At 37.2% G+C, this 27,670-nt stretch overlaps 2 protein-coding genes and 1 pseudogene across 5 annotated transcripts; 1 reads left to right on the top strand and 2 right to left on the bottom strand.

The window, feature by feature from the left end:
* The first annotated feature begins 281 nt into the window (after positions 1 to 281).
* LOC116197257 lies at positions 282 to 1,864 on the top strand. 2 transcript variants are annotated; one of them, XR_004155009.1, is made up of 3 exons: positions 282 to 925; positions 1,269 to 1,384; positions 1,496 to 1,864. XR_004155009.1 is itself a non-coding variant. In XM_031527340.1 (2 exons), exons 1-2 carry the CDS (start codon positions 1,193 to 1,195, stop codon positions 1,751 to 1,753), a joined length of 450 nt encoding a protein of 149 aa, XP_031383200.1. In that variant the 5' UTR covers positions 932 to 1,192; the 3' UTR covers positions 1,754 to 1,864. The 2 variants fall into 2 exon arrangements, 1 of the variants encoding a protein (XP_031383200.1); XM_031527340.1 differs by lacking the exon at positions 282 to 925 and having other exon boundaries at positions 932 to 1,384.
* A 6,224-nt stretch (positions 1,865 to 8,088) lies between these two features.
* On the bottom strand, positions 8,089 to 10,902 carry LOC116194368 (annotated as a pseudogene).
* Positions 10,903 to 20,981: 10,079 nt separating this feature from the next.
* LOC116196958 (pathogenesis-related homeodomain protein) lies at positions 20,982 to 26,887 on the bottom strand. Of its 3 annotated transcripts, XM_031526931.1 has the most exons (12): positions 26,550 to 26,887; positions 25,960 to 26,101; positions 25,359 to 25,827; positions 25,092 to 25,257; positions 24,665 to 24,788; positions 24,445 to 24,557; positions 23,801 to 24,103; positions 22,922 to 23,158; positions 22,369 to 22,458; positions 22,194 to 22,244; positions 21,506 to 21,748; positions 20,982 to 21,402 (listed from the first exon to the last, which is right to left on the bottom strand). In XM_031526931.1, the coding sequence occupies exons 3-12, from the start codon at positions 25,814 to 25,816 to the stop codon at positions 21,112 to 21,114; spliced, it is 2,076 nt and encodes a 691-aa protein (XP_031382791.1). In that variant the 5' UTR covers positions 25,817 to 25,827; positions 25,960 to 26,101; positions 26,550 to 26,887; the 3' UTR covers positions 20,982 to 21,111. The 3 variants fall into 3 exon arrangements, with proteins under 3 accessions (XP_031382791.1, XP_031382789.1, XP_031382792.1); XM_031526929.1 differs by lacking the exon at positions 25,960 to 26,101; XM_031526932.1 differs by lacking the exon at positions 25,960 to 26,101 and having other exon boundaries at positions 26,683 to 26,887.
* Between the last annotated feature and the right edge of the window lie 783 nt (positions 26,888 to 27,670).

Raw genomic sequence — 27,670 nt, 5'->3', positions numbered from 1 at the left:
AAATGGACCCAAGCCTTTTATAGAAAAGATGAATCAAAATCCATATGAGACTTAAGTACCACCACTTATCAGCTTGAGTTTTTAAGTGAAAATGGACCCAAGCCTTTTATAAGTCCAATGGAAATTTAATAACAAGTTTGGTGGTTGCCCATTTCCTACCTCTTCCAGCTCCGGTCTCGATCTCGATCTCGGTCTCTTTGTTAATGTTAATGCTTTGGTTGATATGGAAACAAGCACAATTGGTCAAAGCCACCCCATTCGGGAACGCTTGGACAGAGCTCTCTCCAACTTAGATTGGCGCATTCTTTTTTCGAGAGCCTCTGTCACAAATATCCCTCCTATTTCCTCGGATCATTCCCAATCCTCCTCAACACATACCGGGAGAATCGTACAACAAACATAGACGATTCCAGTTTGGCCACGTCCAAACCCAAATTTTGCTCAGCTCACTCGCGAATTTGGTCTGTTCCAAGACTCTCCCCCTACTGCCTTTAATCTGTCAAGAGCTAATACCTTGGAGCAAAATCTGCATGTACTGCAAAAAAGGGAGGAATTGCTTTGAAGGCAGAAATCTCGCCAGACATGGCTTACTCGCTCCGACCTCAACATAAATTTTTCCATGTGTCCACCCAATATCATTAAGAGAAGACACAATGCCATAAAATTTCTCAAAACCCCTGGCAACTTTTGGACTTCAGATATCCCCACTATAGCAGCCTGTTTTAACAGCCATTTCACCAATCTCTTCACTTCCATCCATTAACGCTTCCACAGCCTGTTTCCACCCATCCTTTCCCACATTGACAGTTCCAACATCTCCACCATTCCCACCAATCTCGAAATCGAAAAAGCTGTATTCTCCGTGGGAGGTTTTGGAAGACCATCGAGGAGGACACAATCACAGCGGTTCGGAGCTTCTTCGGAGGTAAATTCATCTTAAAATACTTTAAGCATACTCATATTGCTCTTATTCCAAAAGGAGATTGCTCAGCCACTGTTCCTAACTATAGGCCTATTAGTCTGTGCAACATGTTTTATAAAATCATTTCCAAAATCCTTGTAAACAGACTCAAACCACTTGTCCCTAGCATCATCTCCCCCCTTCAGTCGGCCTTTGTTTCTCAGAAAAATATTTCTGAAAACTCCATTATTGCTCATGAAATCATGCACTTTTTGAAGCATCACAAAGGCAATGAACATTTTGTTGCATTCAAAATCACGATATGGAAAAAGCCTTTTGACCGACTTGAGGGGAATTTCTGCACAAGAGAATTTCTGCAGGTTTATCCAACAAGCTTTGTTCTTCGAATCTGGCTTTTCTACTTCGATGTTGCTGTTCAGTCCTCTCGCTCCTGTACTTCAGCTATTTGCTGCGATCAAAGAGGTAACCTTCTCTTTGCTTAGGCCTCTCCATTGGACTCCATTGACCCCTCTATTGGGGAAGCGGAAGCTGCTCATTTTTGCTATTCGTTGTGCCTTGTCTCTCGGTGTTCAGTATCTGCTTTTGATTGGAGATTCCAAAGGTACCGTCAATGGACTTCTTTCCCCTGGCCTCTTCCAACATCCTGCTTGTTCTTCCCTTATCTCTGTAATGCTGCAGGACTTGGCTCTATTTTCTTCTTGGTCTGCTTTGTATTCTCCTGGGGCCGAAAACTTTATTGCCCATAATATTGCCCGATGGGCCTCCTTTTGTAACACTATTGCCATCTTTTCCATTCCCCCGGATGTTCTTGTTTGGGAAGGGGAGATGTAATACGGACCATCCTTTGTTCTTCAATATCAGTTATATCGTTTCTAGCCAAAAAAAAAAAAATCAGATACATATATATCTTCATACATTATTGTATCCGACCTATAGCAAACATTGTCCTTTTTTCAAGAGGAAATTGTGATCATTGTCTTTCTTTTCTTAATTTTTCTGCAATGTCAGTGAAATGCTAATCCAAAATTCAATTTAAACCGAACTAAATCAAAATATTTCCATTCGATTTGGTTTAATTCTCATGCAAGTTCGATTCATTCAATTTGTCAAATAAAAATAAAAACTTTTAGCTCATTTCTATCCAGATTCATTTTAGTCCAGTACGACATAGATAACCTACCTACAACATCAAGTACATCAAATACCTGCGCACCTCCCGACCTTATAACATACAGTGGATTAATTTGAAATTTGGAAAAAAAAAACTTAATGAGATTGTGCCAAAAAAAACTCTCATATTGAGATTACAATTTGAAATTTAGCAATAAAAATAATCAGATCTTATTTTCTTTCTTGACTATTTAAAATAATTAGAATTGAAACTACGATAATTCCCTTCAAATTCAGTCAGAATATTGAAATCACAGAGATCATTAGAAGATAATGAAATCTGATTTTAATAAATCTCGGTCAGTAGTTTATTTATATAAGTGTATATATATGTATATACTATATAAATGTTTACACGAGCAAAATTGTGGCTTTATAACTGATCTGTGAGAGTCGAGCAACCTGAGGCAAGAGTGTTATCGATCCAATGGCAGTTCCTTGTTACAGATATCAAGCACGAGCACTGGCAGGAGAGAAACGTCGAAGTATCCAAAGGAGTAGTGGAAAAGAAATATGGCCTGAAGCCAAAAAGGCTAAAATTAACGAAAGGATGCAAAACGTATCCGAGAAGAATCTCATTCCGGTGTCTTCAGGCAGGGACTGGACATCCCTTCCAGAGCTAGTTCTCGCTGCTATACTCGATTTATTAGACTGTCCCATGGACTACCTTAGCTTCTGCTTGTGTGCACGATTTGGGGATGCCTTGCATATAGCCTCTGGCCCCTGAAGAGGGCCAAGTACAGGAGTCTCCCGGATCATTACCCGATGCTATTAGTTGGCAATAATGTCTACTCCCTCGTCACCAGAACAGTGATGACGACAAGAAGCAGTGGCTTCAAGTGGCCATGGTGGCCCAACGAGTTCGCCCATAGCACAGTGATCGGATCCTCGTTTGGCTGGTTGATAACTTACAACCCTAATGCCCACGAACAGATTGTAATGCTCAACCCGCAATCCACCATCGTCCTGGAGCTTTCTTTTAAAGTTATTCCTGGAAACGAATTAGATGGATTTCACCCCATCAAGGGAATATTATCTGCTGATCCCTCCAATGGTCACAGTGACTATGTTGTTGCCATCTTGTTTCAAAAGCCGTTATCATCATTAGCGGATGCCTCAAAACTCATGTTATTGGAGGTTGCATCTGATGGGACAGGAGGCTGCAGCCTTCTCTATAATCTTGGTCTTGTTCTTGACATTGCTTGTCTCAACGGCAAGATCTATTGGTTGGAGAAGGGCTTCTCTATTGCTTCGGCTACCTTTGGCACAGTAAAGAGAAGCAGGATAAGCCTGAGAATTGTGTCCTATGATGGTCAGCTCAGGGGAGAGCCTCCCATGATCTTTACTAGATATAGCACCGCATACATTGTGGAACGATCAGGTGGAGGTAATCCCTGGCTTGTCATGCGCTACAGGGTGATGCGTGGGGAGGGGACAATCATGACTGTTGGATTTAAAGTGTTCGAGGGTTTGTACTCAACAACAAACCGGCAAGGTGAGATCAGTTGGAGAAGGGTTCGCAAGCTCCAGAACAACGTGATGTTCTTAGGGCGCAATTCAGCATTCTGCATTGCTGGGTCAAGTCTTCGACTCCTAGCTACAGGCAGGCTCGAGCCTAACTGTATCTACTACATGGATGAACCAGAGATCACTGAGAACAACAACAATGACAGCAACAAGAACGCTATAGTCCCGCCCGACATGGGAGTCTTTGATGTGGAGAAGGGTTGCCTGGGGCCCTTCCCTTTCCCTGAAGAATCCAAGGAGCTTCTTTCCGATGTTATGAAGTTCCATGGCGCTCCTGTTTGGTTCACTTCCAAACCCTGAACAATCCATGCATGCTATTGCCCTCCGATCTTTTAGTCAGCTGCTTCGGAGTTCAGGCAGATTTCGACTTGAGAATGAGCTAATAAATATTTTGTAGGTTGCATAGGTTTCTCTATTACTTACCGATCCGCTCTCCTTAGCTGGTTATATGGATCATCCACATGATTGAATAAAAATAATTTGAAGTGTTTTTTTTTCCCCATTGCCTTAATTTGTAAGGTAGTACAACCGCCTGAGTGAAAAATGAAATTAAGCAAATACAAAGGTGGGTATGGAGGCCCATAATGTGTCTTCACAGTGAAAGACCGAAGCCAGAAGGATCATAGACTCAAGAACATGAAGGCCGATCGACGAGAGGAAAGAGTAGAAGCATCTCGAGCAACCATTGAACGTCCAGATGCTTCCCCTCATCATAAGTGCGCCTCTCCGGGACCTCCCAATCACATTGAACTAGTAAATCACGAATCTCCCTGACAATCAGAGCGTTATGAACTGGACACAAATACTGTGACCTGTTACAAAGCATTGGACGAACTCTGACTCTACCTCTGATATAAGATAGTTTTTTTTTTCCGGTTACAAGCTAAGGGAGGTCAATATCAGATACTTTTTACGCAAATTCGGCAAACTAGAAGTGTGCTCCAAGAATATCTTCACCTCATCAATGTACTCTTGCCTAATTCCTCAATATTCAGATTATTCCTATTATATATCCATCCCAATGTGGAGGGATATTCATCTAACAAGTACATATACAAACAGTGGCCGACATATCAGTTTATAATCAATCAATCACATAAGCACAAATGATAACTAATATTGACATCTTCTTATTACGCCACAACAAACAATACGAACATAACCAAATCCATAATGGGAAGGCTCAACCACTTCCCCAAATCCCATCTTCCTTGTCCACAATTCGAAAATGGCGACTAGCCTAGAGTCATATACAATCAATTTAACTAAACATTAAAGTTTGAACAATAGATTAACATTAGTTATATATGTAAACGTAATTATTCAAGTGTACCTTCAATGTGGCTTAGAGAAAAGTGTAAGGGCGTCGGACTCCTTTAGACAATCCATGAACCTATTCAACATAAAATGTTATAATTAAGCAATTTCACATGTGTGTATACATATACATTCTAATTTTCATCAAATAAACTTATAATTTTCAAAAATTAAATAGATTAGCAATTAAATTAATTATTTCTAATTTTCATCATATATTATAATTTTAATTTTTTTGTGAAATTAATTCAATAATTCATCATCAAAATTTTATTTACTTAACCTAATTTTCACAAACTTAATTAATAACTTATGGAAGAATTTAATTTGAACAAATAAATTATAATGCTTTCCTCTCCCGCGGCAAGAGCTCGTTCGCCAAGTCCTTACATTGATCCAATTACATTTTTATGTAAGAATTTCATTTTCATAAAATAGATTACAATTACATTCTAATTTCTAAACTCAATTGCACATATTTTATTTAATTACAATATTTGCTATTAATTTTCATAAATTTATAAAATCAGAAAATTATTTTAAAATTTTGAAATTTAACTATTATAAATTAAAATAATAAAATACAAAGTGATATGCAACCACCAAACCTATAGGAGGCGCGTCAAGGGCAGATCCGGGGGCCGGGCTCAATGCCAGGGAGAGAAGGCAGATCGACGGCAGTGACGGTGGCTGCAAACGACCCTCCAAAACTCTAGCTAGCTACCTAGCTGGGCATGCAAGGTCACGGGTGTGGGGAGCTACCAACTTGCTGCCCAAGGCGGGAGGGCGCGCTGGAGCCCTCGACGCAAGTAACAGGGGCGCGTAGATGGGATGGTTCGGTTCGCAGATGAGAAAAGAAGAAGAAGAAGAAGAAGAGAGGTAGCTACCGCGGTCAAAAAGGTAGCTCAGTCAAAAATTATCGTTTTTTTTTGTTTTGCGACAGGATTTCCGATGACTGACCGTCAGAAAATTTCGACGGAAATATTCCATCGAGAGAATTTTCCGACGGAATCTTTTTGACGGGTCCGTTCCGTTGGAAAATCCCATTGGAAAAAGTGAGTATTCTGGTGGTGGAAATAACGATCATAATTAAGTTTTCAATATGGGTGCAATGTCCTAGGTTCTGATCGAGCACATCACTGTTGTGCGGCTGGTTCATACAGTTAACGTCATAAGATTTTAGTGACCTTGGAAACAAATTAATCACTATTTTAAGGTTGAAACACTATTGATTTGCAAATAGTTTAATGTCATAAGATTTCATTCCTATCTTATTTCTCTTACAGCAAAGGGTATTAATACTGCTGTGGAAGCAGCCAAAATGTTGTCCGAGACTACTAACATAAGTTGCTTATGACACGGTACGCTGCTACCTCGATTCCGCATTTTACTGAGGGCTCTCCCACATTCCTGGCAGCTGAAGGCTCTTCCACATTTCATACTTTGCCTGAAGGTAAGATATTGGCAAATTTCTTCGCAGATTTGGCATTGGACAAGCTATTCAAGCCAACCAATGAGCAGGCCTTGTTTCCCTTTGATTCGACATTGAACCCAGGGCAGGGGAGAACCCATAACAATTGAATTCATCCTTTGCCTCAAGGTAAGATTTGATCCTTTAGGGAAGGCAGTCCTTTTATGTGAGGTCAACTTTGCACTATTAGAGATGCTATAACAGAAAGTGATAATATAAATAGGAATATAAACATCGCCACTCAACCTCCGATGAAAAGCAGCAACTTCTCCTGCTGTTCTAAAAGTGCAGAAGCCAGATATGACCATGAGGTGGCTAGGTATAACCTCAATGGTGAGATTTGGCCCCTAAGAGGGCTCATCCTCGCGAGCCTTCAATCGATCTCGAAAACCTTGAGTTGACTCCCGAACCTAGCTAGGTTGAGCTGTATGGGGATCGCAAGACCTAGCCTAGCTATTGCGAACCCTAGGTTGGGCAAACCCATGGCTCTGTAGCTGAAAGAAGAAATTCCCATTTTATTTACAACTGAAAGAAAAAATTTCTGTTAATGTCCAGATTATCACTTGTTAACACTCAGTAACAATTTAAACTAAAAGTGTATAATGGAGTAGACCGTTTTGGGATTGATTTGGCCAAACTAAAACTTGTTTGACTCTTTTTCATAAATGAGAAAACTTATAAGACCACTGCTTACTGTTATGAAAAATTCACAGGCTTACTTCGGACTCGGGCTCATCCACAGCTCAAAAGCTTAAGCCTATGGGTTACTAAACCATTATTTCTTATAAACCTATGGATTTCCTCTCAACTTTTCTATGTGGGACTGTCTCCAACATCTACCATCACCATTCTCCATATAAGAGAGAAATCGTCCCAACAATTCTCCCCATTTCTCGAGTATGTGGAGGACTTCGAGCCGGGATTCCACTTCCAGACTTGGATACCAATTGTTAAGACCTTCACTAGCCACGAGTTCCACACTCGAGCCTTGGTATGGTGTGGGTTTCCACGCATAGCATGTGCACTTCCTCTGGATCGTTATTTTAGGCTTTGATACCACTTGTTATGAAAAATCCACATGCCTACTTCGGACTCGAGCCCATCCGCAACTCAAAAGCTTAAGCCCATGGGTTGCTAGACCATTATCTCTTATAAACCTATGAATTTCCTCTCAACTTTTTCATGTGGGACTGCCTTCAACACCTACCATCACCATTCTCCATATAAGAGAGAAATCGTCCCAACACTTACTGCTCCTGTAACACACGTTGTGATCGTGATGTTCAAGATGATCTTTAGAATGCTAGTGTAACGCAATGTGAATTGAAGGTGTGGCCTCCCTTTCCTCTTGCTTCCACAGGCCGCTAATTGCAAGCGAAGTTTAACTCAAGGATGAGATGATATATTATGATTATGTTTCATACAAAAACCTCAAGTAACTCTTTGAGTCAGATCGTCCCATTGTTCTAAAATTGTGGACTTGTTACGGTGGTGACTACTTTGGAACATATAGGTTCCTTTTGCAGCAAGAAAGAAAAATGTACTAGACAAGCCCAAGGTCCAATACAGTGAAAGAGAAATAATAAATAACAAATAAAGGGGAACAGATGGTCCGATTAGGTATCGAACTTATGACCTCTAAGTCAACAAGCGAGGACATATGCCACTGCGCTAAACCCTCTTTTGATTGTCACATAGTTGTATTGAACTCATAAAACCGTTAACACAAGGCTTCATAATGTCAAATGTCATAAGCAACATAAAGCAATTTCAAGACTCAATGTTTGCAAGAATTCGCAAATTATGGTAATACTCTGCGTCCATCATTGTTTGTCAGCCTCCCCTCCATAAACAAAATTCAGGGGAAAAAAGAGAAAGAAAAACACAAAAAGAGGGTTATAAGATGTCAAAAAGGATGCAAAATGTAGCAATTCTACTGGGTGATCGATCCCGAATATCTTCATCTCTTCCTATTCGAGCTTGAATTTTGTTGTCTCACAAATCGGCCCTGCAGCAAGTAATACCTGCAGTATGAGAACTTTTTCTTTTGGGTGAACTAGGGGGCCGAACAATATGGAAATTAATGAAGAATGATGTTCTCAATTTCTTTCTTTTTCCCCCCTTAAATTCCATCTAATTTATGGAATGTTAAACCGTACCTTCATTCGAGGTCGCTGATCGGCATTCACTTTTCTGACCTCGTATCTGATCTTCTTGGAGAAGAGACGCGTACGACGCTTCTCCTTGTACCGTTGCACACTTGCTTCCCTCAATGCTCCAGCTTCCGGGAACAGATCGATTTGGGCCAACCTAGTCTGATAACCATAATGCAAAATGAGAAAAACCATAGTAATGCGAGTATTTTGATCTATTATATACGGCATAATACGCTCAGATAAAACTAGTTCAGGTAATACGCTCAGATAAAACTACGTCAGGCATGGAAATATTATAATAAATTGATTAAGTATTTTATTTTGTGAAAAGAAAACATATTTCACAATGAAAAAGCTGAAGTTATTTGGAACCTTGTCTTTGTAGCTTTGTAAATGTTTTTGTCGAGAAAAGAAAGAAATTAGAAAGAGGAAATTATGTTCTTGTGCCTTATTTGTTAACTTGAGTAATTATATATAAATCAAACCATTTGAATCAGACCAATTTTTCAAAGAAATGATAGATAAACAAATTAGGAAAATAAAAAAGATCCGGCGGCGTTTATTCACGGGCCATGCTTAACGACCTAAACTAACTTCTTCCAAAAGCATCAGCAATACTCTGTTTATTAACATTTTGTACTAGAAGATAGAGAAGAACAGGGAAACTTACTGGAACATCGACTCCTTGCATCTCCAAGCCCATACTCTCGTCCGAAAATGGCGATCCCTGACCAGACCATTCTCTAAGAATTCCATCATAGTTCAGTTTTAGGAGCAGCTCGAGCTTCTGTTTGGGGTTAGGCTCCAAAGTGTCCGGAGGCTCGGAAGTGTTTGGATTTGCTTCAACCGATTCAGAGGCACTCTTTGGTTCCTCTTTTGGCTTCGGCTTCGTGGGCTTTACGGCATTCTTCTTCTTCTTCTTCTTATTCGCTGAATTGGGTAATGCAGACTTGCTGAATCTGGGAGAGATTTCAAAGACATCCACAGTGGGGAAAGGAAAATCCCACCAATTGTTCATTCCATTCACGTTCCGCATAGCATTCGCCTCCATACCCCTACCAAACCCAAAGTTGAATTCCCCGCCAATATCAGACCCTAAACCCATTGAATTAGGCTCGCCTATAAAATCGTTAGCACCGTCGACGCGTAAATCCCCCATGATAGTATCGATAATTCCCTCTTCTATTTCTTCATCAAGGATCGACTCGGCATCAAAATCTTCCTGATGTCCTTGGAAAAGCTCCATCGGGTTTGACTGGATTTCTATCTCTCCGTGACTCTGGCATGGCTTTTCACTTAAAGGCGACGGCTTTGGCTCGGTTTGGGAACTGGGCCTTTCGTTTTCCTGAATGGGGTCGTGGTGGAGCAGGAACTCGGATTTGTCGCCGACCTGAAAGGGCAGAAGCGGTTCCGAAGATTCATCAAAGAAAATATCCTCTTGGTTGGAGGACAACTTCGGCGGGCTCCAGAGATTCTCGGAAGAGAAAATGTTGGGGTAAGCCGTCGAGAGGAGGGCGGCAGCCTCGTTGTACTTCTGGTTGGGCCTCTTCCTCTGGGTTCTGGGCTTCCGGGTACAGACGAAGACAGGAGAGTTGCTCGACTCGGAGAGCGTGGAGGATGGAGAAGATGAGTTGTTCGAGGTCCAGGTGGATGTGGAAGAGGACTTCATGATTCCGAGCTCAAGCCCTTATGCTCTGCCGCCCCCGCTTGAGCACGGAGACATCTATTGACTGGTGATGAAAGCGATATGGTATCAAGAAACAGAGGAGGCAGACGCGGGGGAACTGGATTCGAACTCCGATATCACCATGAGTGACCGAAACTTCGACAAATTTGACGTTTCCGCAAAACTACCTGGCTTGTGAAGAGGAAGCTAAAAGGAGACCCGAGCTCTTCAAAGAAAAAAAATAGTTTCTGACCAAACAATTTATAGGGAAAAAGGGTAAAAGCCTTTTGCTTTGGAATTGATTAGAAGTTATGTAACTTCAGAGGTTTAAGGAAGCTGTTGGTACTGCAAGTACAAGGGATGTTTTAGGGTGTTTTTAGTATCTTTGTGCTGACATTCTGAGAAAGAAGAAGGAGGAACAAATGGGAACACAAAACCAAGAATTGGAGAAATGTTTCAGCAAAACGGAAGCTATCCAATCAGAGAATCCAAGAACTCAGAGTCCTCCACTGTTCAAGTGTAAGGGTTCTGCCAGAGAGCAGAGGGCTCACGAGGAGGAGTGGATTGGGGGGAGGGGAAGGATCCGTTGCAAGTACCTGCGCCTTCTGAATTTATATGCGAAGGCCGCCGCAGAGGCGTTTGTTCAGTCAATCACAAATGTCGAAATATTTAGATGAGAACCGGTATTCGGAAAAATCTAATGGTTGGTATTAAGTCCGAGCTAGTGAAACTAGTAGGATACGTGGGAAAGTTGAGTCGGTGGATGTCCCGTGCTTTGATAATGTTGCTTGGGATGCTCTTTCATCTTAAGATGAGTCTTCTGATTTTGAGTTTTTACATAGGCTTTGATAGACTACCAACTACATGAAGATTGGGAAGACGAACGGGTAATTTGTGTCAACATAATTTTGAGAGGTTAATTTACCTCAATATATTTTCAAACAGAACAATAAGGATTGAGTCAAGCAGTTCGATATTTATTTCCCTGAAGCAGAGTATTGGATGCGAGTATTGTGAATGGAAAAAATCTTTAACTAGTAGAGTTTTATCTCTTAGTTAGCCGGCCCAATTCAAACTGATTTAGTGAGAGAATCTATCGCGCTTTCGAATATTATAGTACAGACAAAAAATATTTTGAAATGAGAGTAGAAGATGGTAAAAAGAAAAAGGGAAAAAAAACCAGCAGTGGGTGGAAAAATCACACGGAACGCAATAATAATTCACAAATATGGTTTTATGTGTTCAAAATGTGAGCCAGGGAGCCTGACGAGCAAATGGCAATGCATGAAATGAGTGGAGAGACAGAGAAGAGATTGAATGATGAAACAACAAACGAAAGGACAAGGACTAATATCGTCAGCTGTTCCTTGTGATCGATGACCACTGTTTTGTTTTCAAAAAAAGTTGGATTTTTTTTTCCCTTCTTGACCATGTCCTTTAGCGATTAGTTCAATAATTCTTTTCTCACTCATTTACAGTAAAGAGTCTATAGACCACAAAAATTGGATTTTTAACTTTTATCCTAAACGATCTGTTGCCTCGTCGTGTATTTTCATTGTGTAGGTTTTATCAATAAATTACAAGGAAATGGGTAATGGCCACGAGCATGGCCGAATTCTAGTTAATCTGCGGGGGATCTTCTTTGGTCTTTCTCATTATATTGTCATGGAGGTGGTGATTTAAAATTTTCACTCTTACAATTTTAGTTTACAGCTCCTTTTCCTAGACGTATTAGAAAGTCCTCTCTTCTTTTCTAAACCTAGTGAAGGCCTGAAAAGCTATGAGAATCATGCGGTACAATCACAAAAATGAGGGAAAATTAAGGAAGGATGTTTGATGCAAATGGTACAAATCGCCGACTCGAAATCGAGGTTCTGGATATAATCCTTGTTTGTGGGATATTCGCACCACTTTATTTAATTCTCATTGCTATTATATTAGCTATAAGTCTCTCTTATGACTAAAAAAATGAAAAATATTTTTTATAATTTACAGATTATGTGCATTATTTTTTTAAGGAAAGTAACAGCTCAAAATTTTTGCACACGAGTAATAAGTCTTGGTAATTTTTTCTTCACTTATGCAGGAGGCCCATGAGCCTGATAAGCAAAGAAGAAATAAATTTCAATTAATTACTCAAGTCTATGTAATTTAGATGTCATAAAAAAAATACTCTACGTTATTCAGACGAGATTTAAGCAATCTATCGATCAATAGTTATTTATTTAGAATTAATGATACCATCATTTTTAAATGATGTACTCAAAGTTATGTCATGGATCTTACTTTAGATAATCTATTGAACAGCACGTGTATATATATATATATATGTATATACATATAGGTGTAGTCCGTCTAAACTGAAATTTGAACCCAAAAGTTTTATTATTTCTTTTAACAAGTTAAAAGCATATATTATTGTGCTAATGATTAAGTTGGGCAAATCCTGTACGTGTAAGAAAATATTATTGCCGTAATAAAATACAAGATATTTACAATATCAATTGTTGTGATAAATTACAAAGATATTCATGCAAAGGATAGATCCAAATTTGCAAAGAATATGCCCCCCCCGATGTACATGCCATACCACCTGCATGAGTCTGAAGCATTACACCTGCCCTTTTGGTAACCAAGAAGAACATCTTGGGGAAAAGTTCTCTTATCCGACGACGTGGCGAGATCTTATTGGACGCACTAGATTCTCTAGGGCTGACGTGGACTGCCTCTTTCTCTATTATATGTTTTCACGAGTATCTAGGAACTGCCAATATTGTGATTTGGGAGGCGGTTCTTGGATCTGTTCTGAAACGATCAATTCGATTATTTTGAAACCTTTTGTTTCTTTTTTGTTCTCTTTTGCCAAATTGGGCATGTACATAACTGCTGGTGTTCGCAAACATTATAAATTGGGACCCTTTCTAAAGTTGGGGACCTATACGTTTTCGTAAGATTTTTTTAATCAATTTATTTTTTTGGATCAAGCATTTTTTGAATCAATTTTATTTCGGATAATTGCGCTATATAGCCTAACGTTTGAAGGAATTCTTAGTTTTAGTCCGAGTTTGATTTTTTACCTGATATGTCCCAATGTTGACGTGTTGGTTTCACATATATCTCGACGCTAATTTCTCGTCCAAAATTGACGGAATTGCATACGTGACACGTTAATTTTGTAACAAGTATCGAGATAGATGTGAAATTGACGTATCACGTGTGCAATTCCGTCAATTTTGGACGAGAAATTAGCATCGGGATAAATGTGAAATTAACATGTCAACATTAGGATATTTCAGGTAAAAAATTAAGTTTGGATTAGAACTAAGAATTCCTTTAAATGTTAGGCTATATGGCGCAATTAATCCATTTTATTTCCCACTCTCGATTTCTGATGTGTTTTTAGTTCATATATATGTACATTTATATATATATACATACATATATGCTGCAGTGTGGTATGTTCTAAAAGATAATTTTTTAAGTCAACTCGAAATTTATTTTGGCTTCCTCAATAGACTTATTTCCATAATCAAATGAATCCTTACTTGATTGTGCAAGACATTTGAAAAAAAAAAGATAGAGAATAAAAAAAAATTGAAATTTGAAAATTTTTGCAGATCTTCGGATTAAACGAATAGGCTTTAGATATACTCAACGCATAATTTCAGGATAAGAAATAAATTTACATGAATATATTGTCTTTTTTCCTTCATTTTTTTATTTTTGTGTGAGAACAAATTGCCAGATGGCGGAGCCTTTTTTTTTTTTTTTGCATTTTTGGCAGATTTTCCTTGGGGAGTTGTTGCTCTTATTGCGAGATTTTTTCGAACATATCCCATAATATTCCCACCGCTGACACCAATTCGGATCAGACAGTTGGAAATTTAATTCACGAGGAAGTTTCAAACATTGAAAAAAAAAATATCTTACATATGAACGAACTTGAGTGGCTAATTTTTTTTAAAATAAATCTTAATATGACATAAAGAATTATTCCCTAAAATTTAGGCATTGGCTTATTATGTTCCAGCTTCTAAATTTTTGTTTGGGCAATGGGTCGATCATGAACAGAGATCTATGCCAAGCAAAAGCAAAATCAATATGTCGCAAATTACTGTTTATATATAGGGACTTGCTTTTCGATAACGTTGAAGACAACAGATTATTTTGTGGACATCATAAATAGAGCATCAATGTCACCGCAAAACTTAATTATTGGTTTTGATCTTTGATCGCACTAAGAAGAAATAAATCATACAATTTTTTAACAAAAATTCTGATAAAATTAAGACCATATTCTGATTAGTGGCATGTTTTTTATTAATTCCGATACGAAAGATGAACCTTAATAAGCATTTTAAGAACACCAATTTGCTTTTAGCAACAATTATGGTTCGCAAATCTAATTTATGTGAAACAATGATTGAAGACATGGAATTAAAGTTTTGACTTTTGAAAAGTATATATAATCAATTTGTACACACGTAGAGGACAAAGTACATCATGGCCCTTCTGCATATTATCTGTCTACATGGAAGAGCTAATTCACAGCACACATAATGACAAATACATTATCTTTTGTATGCAAATGGGACATGGAAACTCCATAGCCTTATAAATTGGATAGAAAAACCAGAATGCTCACACATGTGATCTCTTGGTCTTTTCTTTCTTTTCTTTCTTTTCTTTCTTTTCATTTTTTTTCTCTTTTTTTCCCTTCAATTTTGCTCCGTGTCTATCTTCAACATCAAATGGTAAAAATAAATAAATAAATGACTAAAAATCTCCAGACAGATCCCTCATTTTCTTTTTTGGGAAAGAAATTACAGTCTCACATATATATATATATATATATATATTACAAGTTATCCCAGTTGATAACTAAACCCTTTTTGGTCTACGGCTGTTAAAAAATTTCACCGGTCGACATGGTGCAGTATGTCAAGACCCAAACTTTTGAAACAAATATTAAGTTCTAGCCAGATTACTCTTGGATTTCACAAAATAGATGATCATATTTTGCGGCAAGAAGTGAATAACTATGAAATAATGCATGTCAGATATATGAGGTTTTTCTTTTATTTAGTTTCCCAATTTTCAATAACGTGTATATATATTTCCTTCTAAATGTTGTGAGGATTAATCACAAGATAAGAGACAGAAAATTTAAGGCAAGATATGATATTTTTGTGAGTCCGATCTAATCGACCGTAATCTTGAAATCCAATTACTCTGGGACAGATAATGCCAAGTGGATCTAAAATCTTCTGATTGACAAGGTGATTGAAAACTCTGATTGGGAAAATCTTCTGTGTGCTTGAATTTAATTACGAAAGCATATAATGAATAGAATCTTCTGGTCCGACCAGTTGAACAATAGGACCTATGATCTTGGCTTAGCCGGATATGTAATGGACACAGTTAGCTTAAAAACTTGGACAGAACCGACAAGTCCGGTCGGGCCATTAACCCTATTGACCTGCCAATTTGCAATCGTACGAGTTTCTCGGAAAACTCTTATTTTGGTGAATTAGGGGGCCGCAGCCCTAACGAAAACTGTTTTCTGTTTCAAGTCTACGGTAAAAATTATAATAAAAATGGAAGGAAATACTAGATTTATGAATTAGTTAAATTTAATATTATTTCTTAAATTGAACGATTATTTTGCAAGTTGACTATATACGCCTTACGAGCTTCCACAAAAAATCTATCACTAACTCCCTATTAGTGATTAAGAATTAAACATGAAATCTTGAATCGATCGAATGGAATGGAATTCTCGTACAGTGGATTCTCAGTTACTAGTAGTTTTTTTTTTTCGATCCATATATTACACCTTATGTTGCTTTGAGAAGAACTTTGAAAATTCTGATTGGAAAATCTTCTGTTCCTTCCAATTAAGTTGCACATTATGAATTGGATATATACCTCTCTCTTTTTTATTTTTCAAATTACTGAGAAACTTCACGAATTGGAGTAATGATCGAGATGCTAAAAGTGATTCTTAATTAAGTAGTTTTAGACGATCCAACATGCAATAAGAAGCTCCTTTTTCATCACCTTGGCTGCGACTAGGTGACTGTCCGATATGTTAAGTGTACGTAAGACATAATTTGAGAAAAATCTTATCCAAATTAATTATAAGCATTAACGAAGGGCAGGCATCGTATTGATTTGGTTAATTTTATTTCTGAACATGCAGAAGGATCTTTATATAGATATATATATGTATGTATGTATGTATGTATGTATATATTGTCTCCTAAAGTCAAAAAATAAAATAAAATAAAATAAAAGAGAGAGAGAGAAAGGAGATTTTTAAAAAAAAAAGGAAAAAAAAAAGGAATTATCAAAATTTTGTATATATTTATATATCAGAATTGGAGAGGTCTTTCTAGAGTTTAGTACTAGGGATAAAAGAAGAGGATGGGGATGCGCATGGGAAGGGGGTTGTGATGCTAAGGCATGCAAAATTCCAAAACAAGCTGAAACCGACTCCATTTCATATACTTTTACAAATCTAATATGATGGGTGTGCGTTTCTATTAATTCTCTTCTTCAGAATGTTAAAGAAAATGACTATTTTGTAGTAAGGATTCAAATAAATAAATATATATATATATATATATATATCCCGGATCATGATTTATGTTTGAAATGCACAGCTAAGAGCATCCTTGAAAAAGGGGATTTACTTTCAAACCTCGACTTCGAATCAAGAGATTTTAGTTTTTTCTCTTTCCTTTTTTCTAATTAAATCCATGAGTCTCTATTTATTTTAAAAAAAAAATTATATAGGGCACCTTTGGACTCTCTGTGGGGCCGAAGGCATACGCAATATCTATGTTCATCCAAGAAATGGGCATAACTGTTGAATTTCATTGGGACCATTAGACCCACACCCATCATCAGTATGAAGAGCAAATGTCTGAAAGAGGTATGGAGAGAATCAACGTTCTTATGAATTTTCTCCGTTAATTTGAGAACATAAATTTTAGACATATATCCCTCTGCGTGTAGAAACTCCGATCGGTCTTCAAGTACGTCACTCATATGACTGTATCTAAAGCCGATGAGGGTACATAATAAGCATGGAATAGACGTTATATCATATAATAATATTAAGCATGGGGCCCCTACGTTACATGGGGTAATACGTGTTCCAGTATTTCATGTCAATTTTATTATACAATATATATATGGCTGTTTTAAATTGATCAAAATCGTAATTTAAAATCTATAGTAATATATAAAAACCGAAGGGTGATTTATGAGATTTTCATTGGGCAATCCTCAGCTCATCGTTGCATTACCTTTTAAAAAGTGAGACTTCTATTTGGCAACCCTTAACTCATCGATGCATGACCTCTCTAATTCCGGTTCAATGAACTCTTACTACGTTTTATTTGTATTACATCAATGTATTATGAATATTTGTCTATATTCTTTGTATGTCATAATATTTAAATAAATAAATATGTTTAAAAATTAAAAGTTTTCTGATAATTGAAAAAATTCTCAAGATATTTGACATGTTTAAGTTCAATGTGCTAAATATCCTATAATTAGGAGACACGATTATAAAATATTTCTATTGATTACTGTAATTTTTCCTATATCGTAACCTTTACTTAATATCGGCTTGCTTTTATTAAATAGGTTATTTGATTTACATAAGACTATTATACGTATTTTTGTCATGTCTTGATTTCTAATTGTTTGACTCTTATTCACAATATATTACCGAGTTAATTGTCTAATTTTTGTGTTACAAAAATTGACAAAGATTATCGCAAAACGCACTGGTATCAACTAGTCTGTGTATAATATATAAACTTCAAAGAGAAGAATGTAAAAGTTTCATTTGAGAATCCTCAGCTCCTGGTAAAACGTCATTGCTTTCTCATATCAAGCCATTCAATAACCCATAGCTCCATGTTTAATTGACCTTTCAGTTCCAATTCAATGAATTTTATCGTACTTCATTTACGTCCATATTTGACGTATTTTGATTATTTATCCATATTATTTGTGGGAATAGTTATTTTTCGATATTTTAAAATAATTCCTTGATTTACATGATATTTTTCAAGTTTGATGTATCAACTGCTCTATAAATATAAAGGAAAAATTCACCATTACGCACATTTTTAATTCATGATAATTTTTCGACACTCGAAATCTTTCGTTTCATTGCATCAATGCATATTACAATACACTTTCTATAATGTGGCATTCGGTTCCTCCTATTGCACACCCATGGGACAAACCCTCTAGCCACACGTGTCAACTCTAGGGAGGATCGTTGAGTCATTAACTCTCTCTCTATATATGTGTGTGATATTACATATTACCATATGTCTAGATTACATATTTATTTGATAATATTTAGTTCTTCTATAATTTGTTGTATTGATTATGGCTAGATTACACTAGCCAAACAGTTTGTTCCCCAGTTTCTTTATCTGTTAATTATTTAATCTTTATCATATGAAATAATAAAAAGTCATCATGCAACGCGCGAGTGACCACTTATTATTATAAAATGTTAAAGAAAAAATTATGTTGAAGAAAAATATAAACTAACATGTTTGTAAATCATATATCTTTGTATTCGTTCTTCTTCTTGAAAATTTGAATTAATTTGAATCTTGTTGGGAGATTGTGGGAATCATTAATTCCATAATATACTAAGTCCAGTCTTCTCTTCTCCTTCATTACCATATAATCAAGTGAATGAAAGGTTCTCGAATTATTAATTCCATAATATACTAGGTCCAGTCTTCCATAATCTCCTTTAAACTTGAGCTCTCAAATTTTATATAATCACAGCAGAATATTACCAATTTGAATTATACCACCAGCAATTAATAAGCTCTTTTTTTTTTTTGTGGCGACTACAAGCAATAAACTTTTTGGGTAGGATACAAGCAATACACTTAAATGAATATTATTAATAATTTGGTGCTGATACTTAAGATTCTTCATCAAAAATCCAAATACCGGAATAAGATTTTATCCCTAAATCCATTCTTCCAAGCGCAAGAAAAGTATCTTATGCGTCGGATGTATTATTCAGTGATAAATGACATACAGTATGTTTACTACAACACTACTATAGGAAATTTGATCCACTATTCATCCTCAACTCTTCACTGTCCTAGGTTCAAAGTAATTCAAAATTACAGGCAAATCTTATATGATCCATGTTCATCTTGAGGGGCGTGTTAAAAATATAATTTTGTATTTAAGAAATAGTTGATCTGCCAAATAAAATCTTATTATGGTAACATAAAAAACTTAAACAAACTAATAAATATAGATCATATTAAAAAATTATTGAAAACTAATATATAACCACTTGTCTACCGATAATTATTAAAAAATTACCAAAGTAGATTTTCATATATATATATGCATATATATTTTCAAAACATATGTGTCTATATTTCCTGAATATATATTTTTTATTAATTTGTTATCAATTTATTTTATATATTTTGTTAATGAGAATTAATTGCATATATATTTACATTTATGCCACTATTTAATGCACTTGTATTCAAGTATATATATATATATTCTAGGTCTATTATTCGTGGGTTGCATGGGTTTTCCTTCATAAGTATTGCTAAAATTTTATTTATATATATAATTAATTAATTATTAATTTTGAGCTTTATATTTATAATCGTATTCGAATTATATGTGGATATAGTAACTCCATTTCATGTACTCAAGTTAATTGGTCGCATTCACACATTGATAATTCTTCTCTTTCCAATACCAAGTATTCATTTTGTTTTTGTAAACTTTTCTTTTAATATCAATTGTTTTATCTGCATTGTTTATATATATATGTGTGTGTGTGTGTGATATATATCATCTTGGTTTAAAAGAACTTATATATACATATGTGATATATAGGAGGATACAATTTTATCTTTGTTATGCAATAAATCATATGTAAATGACATGTAACTTCGAGTAACAGATATGTTAGCTAGATTTTTGTTTTTTGACAATACAGGATCAAGGCCCAAAGACAAACAAATGAAAAAAGAAAGATATTAGAGTTTTTTAAATTTTTAAGAAGTTTCTTGGACTATTAAAAAAATTTGTTGGGTTCATTAATTCAAAAATATGCATAGGTTAGTAAATCTCAGTGCTAGGACGTGGCATGAGAAATCTATATAGATAGATAGATAGATAGATAGATAGATTTCTCATGCCACGTCCTAGCACTGAGATTTACTAACCTATGCATATTGGGCAATGTTCCTATTCTTTGTAGAAGGCCATATCAGTTCTAGTCCTTTTATGGGCTACAAGCTCTCAGCCTTCCTTTCTTTATCCCTCAAGTTTTGGGCCTGAAGCCCATAATTCATCTCCGAACAAGGCCCCAATTGGGCCCAAATATCCCAATTTTGCGAGTCCACCTCTTCCTCAATTTATCTTCTCAAGCCTTTGTAATCTCTAATTTGCAGAGCAGAACTTCCGGAAACTAGAGATCACAATTTACTATAGTGGCATAATCCTCATGTCATAACTTACTGTAAGGGCATCGTCTAGTTTCGGGTGGACCGGCTGGCCTTACGTATTGCATCGGGAAACCGGGTCGATGCACTGTCCCTCTAGAAAATAGGAGTTTCTTTGTCTCCCTTTCCTTCTTCGGTGTCGGTCTCCATTCGACTCCGGTATCTCTTTCAACACACGCAGTTTCCATTGTTACGAGCATCACTCGTTTTTCTATAACCGCAAAGTTCAATTTTTTCATTGGGAAATCGCCCATTAATTGAACCTAACAACAATTCATCATGATCATTATTATATCCCATTCCAAAATTGTTTCTATACAGACAAACAAGGAGGCTGCACGAGATCAAGCCTTCTTCTCCCTCACCACTGCTATAGGAACATACATTACACAAGGTTCCTTCTGCAACTTGGGTCTGCCACGAGCCTTAGATTTGCTCGGTCGGTATCTAAGCAGTCTCTGCTTCAGGTTCTCGAGCCTGTTCTTCAGTCTGCAGAGTCTCTCTAATTCAGCCTCGGGTTTTTGTAACCCGTCAATAGATACAGACTCGACCGGAATCTTATCCTTCTTCAGTTTGGACTTGATAATCTTCATATGCTTCTTCAAGCGCAAGTTCTCATCTAACTGTGCATCAACCTATACTCCACAAAATCACAGATAACGAGATTATCAGACTTGTATGTTCTTTGACGTGTTTCTAATAGAATAGGCAGGAAAAACAAAAGCTAAAACAGTATACCTCATTGCTGTTGTTATTAGCAGGTGAGCTGAATGAGCCTTTCTTATGCTTCTTCGTCTTCACCATAGATGGCAATTCTATCTCCTTTTCCAGGGCAGCCACAGGAATGTCGGTGGAATATGTCCCAGTCCCTATTAAGGCATCCTTCAACTGAACTGGATCAGCAACCTTTTCTCCCGTTGTCTCCATTGCAGGCTCTTCACATGCTTTGGGAGAATCAGAGTTATGAACCGTCCTCTCAGCCTGTTAAGCAATAAAGAAAAAGCAGGATCAATAAATACGAAGCAACAAACAAATACCCAACCAAAAAAGAAAGTCCTCTATTGCATAACTAAACAAGCTGGAGTTATTAATCTTCCACACGAACATGAATTTTTGCGTGAGAATACATTCCAATACTAAAAAACAAATTTATTAATCAGTATGTGATATTCTGATCAATTTTTCACATTTTCTAACCGATAAGTAGTCAAGACAGACCTCTCGAGAGATAAGCAACTAAAGTTCTGCAATATACAGTAGTACACAGTTAAGAGAAACGAGAATAATATAGTAATATTGATACAAATATCAATGAGAGTAATAGAAAATCATTACATAAATTAGGCACAATAACCACATGGATAATATCTTGAGGAAAAATGAAATATGATCTGCAAAATGTAAAATCGATTATTAGATCAATCACCTTTCTAGTTTTAAGAGCCATATATCGTGCATTCTTGAACCACTTGCTGACCTGAAGATCAATGAAGTAATGCACTGTCATCATAAATACTAAAACTCCCAAGAAGTATACAGCTTTCACAAGGTAAAAAAGCTAACAATTCAATAAAAATGCTAGGAAAAGTTTTAGGCATCACCTTTTCAGGATGGAGACCCAACTCTTTCGAGAGGTTTTCCCTGACAGATCTGGAGGGAAGTTCATTCTCAGCAAATACTTGGCGAAGTCTCTGTCGCATTAGTAAAATGTTTAAAGCAGAGGAAGTATAATGAACGTTAACGAGAGCGAAAGAGAGAGGTGGAAAGACAATTCTCAAGTGACAGATTACATTCATGGGATGACTGAAAGGAACGCCCATGATTAAAGTAAAAGAAAAAAGTACCCATCGAAGATCTTCAGCCATGTAATCAGATATAAAATGCTAGTTTTCGAATTTTTTTGTGAGCATAACGTTAAGGACAAATGCAGAAATCTAAACCACTGATTAAATCGATTCGACAAAAACCCAGTGTTTCCACAATATCTAGGGCATGCCAATGAAAATTCATAACGAAGGTAACAACCCTGATATAATCTGCAACTAAAGGGTTATTAATAAAAGCTATCAGGAAAAAGGAAATGATTATGGCAAAAGACTTTGTGGCATCTCAAAAGCTTCTTTGCTTTTTAAAGAACAATTTCAAGTATATTACCTCCACTGCTTCAAGGGGAATTCTGAAAATCGTCCTTTTACTTTGTGTTGCCTCAGGAGGAACTTCCTTGTCTGCTTCGCCGGCTTCAATTCTGGGAAGAGCTGTTTCTCCCTCGTGCAGAGTCATGAGGGTGTTGGCGGCGTCTGATTCCTTCTCTCTCCGTCTCCTTTTGGTAGGACCCCAGTCCTCATCCTCGCTGACCTGTTCAGCAACGGCGTCATCCTTTCCAAACATTTCCTGTCAAAAAAATACCGCGACCATCAAACAATTAACTCGAGATAAGTACTCGCGGAGATAATAATTCTGCAAGTTGCTTTAGTGATGGTCTAAAAACAAGTTCCTTTCCAAGAGACCGGATTAAACTTGTTTCGGTCCTGAGGAATTGAGAGATTCTCTACCTTCATCTGGAAATGGAGAACTGCAAGGGAAAGAGGTCAATCCTATTGCTTATTTAATGATATAGCCCCTTGTCACTCGGCCTCCTCTCCCCTTAATCAATATAGGAGAAATTTTTCCAACTTTATGTTCTTTTTTTTTTTTTTTTCGTCTTTCTGATGTGGGAAAAACCAAAAAAGAAAAACAGTCCTTGGCATGTTTTGCATGGATTGCCAGCAGGAATGGAATGGAGTGCCCAATTAGTTTTACTGTAATAAAGTTGCACCCCGTTTTTATTCCATCTTACCAAACTGGTCAGCGGTGGAATGAAATATAAAATCTTCCCCTTTTTTTTGTCATTTTTTGGCTTTTCGAGATGAGACATGGGAAATGAAAAGTATATGAATAGTTAATTAGAACCATATGGAAATTTTCACCCAAAGCAAATTATTCAATATTTAAGCTGTTTGTGTGCTAATGTGTAAAGAGTCACTAATTACTTACATTGTAAAGTTGTTTATAGTCAACAGCACTCCGTTGCCTGCGCCCAAATATAATATCTGCATCAGTAAATTCATCGCTGCTATAAGGGTAGCTCGTCCCTTCTTGCTCCGATTTCTGAGATTCTGAGAGAACCTCATGATCAAGAGACCAACTCAAGCTCGTTGAAGTACTTGTGTCACCAGATGAATTGCTGGTTCCTGCCCTGTAATCATCATCTTTGGAATCATCTGAGGGCCACTCGTCGTCTTGATCAAAGGTCTCAATCCCAGCATCTGACAGTGCTGCTTCTTCCTTGAATATTTCCTGATGATTGAATAAAAATTGATATTGATTGTCAACAGAATGTGAAACTTGTAAGATCTTTCATCAAATGCTTCGCTGCATAAAATAGACAAAGATCTTGATGAAGGTTGAGTTCATCTTTAAATTTCTGAACGATTAGGAAGAAATATAGAGAGAAAGTTGTTGCAAGTTACCAAATTACTTAGTCAAGGACCTTTTTTTAGATATTACTACATCATTATTGTCATTCTCAAATTTACCAACTAACATGGAAACTTATGTGACTGAGACCAACCAATTAAGAACATGATCATGACGCGACAAGCCAAATTGGCTAGTTAAATGGTCCTAGAATAACCAACCTGCCAACTGCTGCCCGAGGAGAAACAGGTTCCCAGATGAGCATTCACAGAATCCAATATTTCCATCTTCAAATTGCAGATTTTGCAAAACCAGCCCTGATCTTCAGGAGGAACTGTACATTATAAATTCCAGATAAAGACTGATTATACAATTATTTTCAGTTGGCACACGTACTAAGTAAATCACAGAAAACTTTATACAAGTATTAGTAGAGCCTACTGTTCTCAGAGTCCAAAGGAGGGACGAGACATTTTTGATGAAAACCGCGATTGCACGGCCCGTCACAGAGTATTATATCATTATCTGGAGCAGCTTCCCCTTGCATGCACTTAGCACAGAATATCTACATAAGGACAGTATGCATGTTAGAAGAGACGAGAGACCGAACAAGAAGAGAGAGAATCTTTTCTTTGAGCATCAAATTTCGCAGCCCCTTCCACATCTCAAAACTAGGTTTGAAACTGTAACTGCAGAAACAAGTCATGTTCACTTTATTTGAATTCTATCTATTCTGCTCCATTTTGACCAAATAATACAATCTAGAGAATTGCTTCAATAAAATGCACATATAGGAAAGAACTTCATAAAGAAATCATCTACATAAGTTAACTTCTAAGAAATCGTTTGGATAATGATGGGGGCATACATGCTCATGGTAAATGGATCCATCAGGAGCAATGACTGACTCTTCGATACGGCCCACAGAACTGAGGGTATCCAATTGTTCAATGGCATCTCTTATTCCGAGTTTACATTTCAATATCTGCTTCTTGGCCCTCAGCAGCTCCTTCACTGGCTTAATCTTCTCCCGGCTGCAATATGGAAGCCAAAGTTAGTCATGTTGCCTCTGGCTTCATGGAACAGGACCAGGATCATTTCCTGATTGGTCATTGCTCATGTAAGATTTTATTACCTCTGTCCCTTCCAGCCTTCACCGGAGTAAGCATCGAGAAGGTTCTGCTCCATCTTCATTCGAATCAAAAGGTACCTCGTTCTCCTCTGCAGGCGCGAAGCCTCATCCAACTCCCCCAAATCCTTCCGTCGTTTCCTCTTCTTCCTCCTTCTCCTATGCTTCTTTACATTGACATCGTCATTACTTGCATTTCCCTCAGAAAACGGATTGCTATTATTAGAATTCTTGGGCTTTTTCGGTCTTCCCTTTTTGCTCGACAGGTTCTTAGCCATCTTCCTCGAAAGAGATGAGCCTTCTGCTTTCAGCTGAGGTGTTGATCTCACTTTGTGTTTTTCTCCCGTTATCATTTTTTGTTTATTTTTAAATTTGAGGGAAGCAATTAGCTCAGACCCATCTTCTGTATCAGTCTGACAAGACTTGCCATGCCCTTCGCTGGTAAGTTTGTCACTGGCTGGCATGTTGATTTATTCTGGGAAGAAGCACACAGAAAAGACAAAAAGCGGAGAAGGAAATGAATAAGCAAACATGACCACGAAGCATGAATTGTGGTAAAAACCCTATTAAATTTCAATAGCATCTAGCATGAGCAAACAATACAGACCAATGTAACCCCTCATAGGACAGAGGAAGCAAATTTGGTTCTCCAAAAGTGTCATATAACTGTCAACTCCGATGAATTACTCCATCGTCACAAAGCAACACGGATAAGAAGAGTTGCAGTAGAACATGACTGCATTCACATCCTGATTCAAACAGCAACAGGAGGCATGAAAATCTTGCAGGTTGACGTATCAGGCTCATAGGTGAATTGGCAAGCTCGTGATCACAGATTCAGAGTCAAAGCTCCTCTAAGTATCAACCAATCGAAAGACCCCAACTATGTATACCAAATATGCGTAAATCCCCTTCGGAACTAGAGAACTGAACCATACAAAAGCCAAAACTTCGATAGATTCGCAGCACTTATCAAAGAAACTGTTTCTTGTCTTTCAGAATAGAGCATAACAATACCCCTGAAATTAGAGTCATCCGATACGAAATGCTTCGAACCGTTCGCATACGAGCACAAGGGGGGGGAATTGAACAGACACCCAGATGAGAACTGAGGCAGAAGAAATCAAAGCACGCACGAATTGGTGCCGACAAGATCAACCGGGTAACGCAACAACATCGGCAATGCGACAAATTTACCTGAAAAAGCGAGAGCTTTTCGACTCTGAAGAACCTCTTACGCTCTCTAATGGTACTGTACATACAGATCACAAGCAGTATACGATGAATTAGCACTCTCAAATTTCAAAGAGTTGAGCTTTATAGAGCCCACCATCTTCCTTCCCCGACCCTCCGGCACCCTTCCGGTTCGACGATCAGAGGACACATTTATTCTTGATTTCTCCGACGGCGGTCGATTGATCTTCCCAGTTCTTCAAGTACAGCAACTAATGCAACAAGGACACTGGCCACTTCGCATAGCGTTCTTGGTGCTGTTTCTTTCTGTATTGTGCGCGCATGGCTCTTTTTTTTTTTTTTTTTTTGGCCCTTTCCGAATGTCTGGATTTGGTCAGATGATTTGAGATGATTTCTTGAAATTAAAGCAAATTAAGACCATCCATTAAAAAAAAAAGAACAAATTAAGACCATATACATTTAAAGGAAAAAAAAGAAAATTATATAACCAATCTAACCGGCCGATGTACGTACGGCAGCCGGAAAATGTATTGAGAAAAATCCCGTTTATATTGCACGTTGAACCCGGCCCGAACGGTTTCATAATCTACATATGAAGATAGCGACTTAGTATTTTGTACCAATATATAGAATATATAGTGTGCATCACGTAAGAATACGAGATGTAAGTATGTATATATGGTTCTTGTATTTTTCCTAAGATGTCATCTGCCCCTACTCGTAAGAAAAATAAATGATAAGTTTTCGCCATACATTAGTAAATGGGATTTTTTTTTTTGGAGCAAGAATGATAATGAGTGAAATATTCATTGCTACTTAGTTTTACAATGAATGAAATCTTGATAGTCGGTAAGAAAATTAAATGATTGGTTCATAAATTTGGAAGGATAACAAATGTGAATTTAACACTCCGATTTTTTTGGTAGATTTTTTAACACAAAATGTTTGCAAAGCAGGAGATTGCCACATGAGGTGTCATGATAATGCTTGCTAACGTGGCGGCGCCACATTTCTGGCTAATTAAAATAAAATCATTCAACTCAAATTGAGGGTATAACGCAATTAAGCATGTTTTGATCTTGTAATTGAAAAATAATTCACCCTTATTGGGACCTATTCATATT

This window comes from Punica granatum, chromosome 2 (assembly GCF_007655135.1).
Source record: "Punica granatum isolate Tunisia-2019 chromosome 2, ASM765513v2, whole genome shotgun sequence".
In the NCBI taxonomy this organism is placed as follows: domain Eukaryota; kingdom Viridiplantae; phylum Streptophyta; class Magnoliopsida; order Myrtales; family Lythraceae; genus Punica; species Punica granatum.
This window is presented reverse-complemented; position numbering and strand designations above follow the sequence as displayed.

What these genes read in the sequence shown, in the direction of transcription:
- LOC116196958 (XM_031526931.1), bottom strand. Translation starts at nt 25,816, where the DNA reads ATGCCAGCCAGTGACAAACTTACCAGCGAAGGGCATGGCAAGTCTTGT. An exon ending in TCCTTTGGACTCTGAGAACA is followed by an intron (nt 24,558 to 24,664) that starts GTAGGCTCTACT and finishes TATAATGTACAG; the next exon opens with TTCCTCCTGAAGATCAGGGC. An exon ending in CTAATAACAACAGCAATGAG is followed by an intron (nt 21,403 to 21,505) that starts GTATACTGTTTT and finishes TGTGGAGTATAG; the next exon opens with GTTGATGCACAGTTAGATGA.
- LOC116197257 (XM_031527340.1), top strand. Translation starts at nt 1,193, where the DNA reads ATGAACATTTTGTTGCATTCAAAATCACGATATGGAAAAAGCCTTTTG. An exon ending in TATTTGCTGCGATCAAAGAG is followed by an intron (nt 1,385 to 1,495) that starts GTAACCTTCTCT and finishes CTCGGTGTTCAG; the next exon opens with TATCTGCTTTTGATTGGAGA.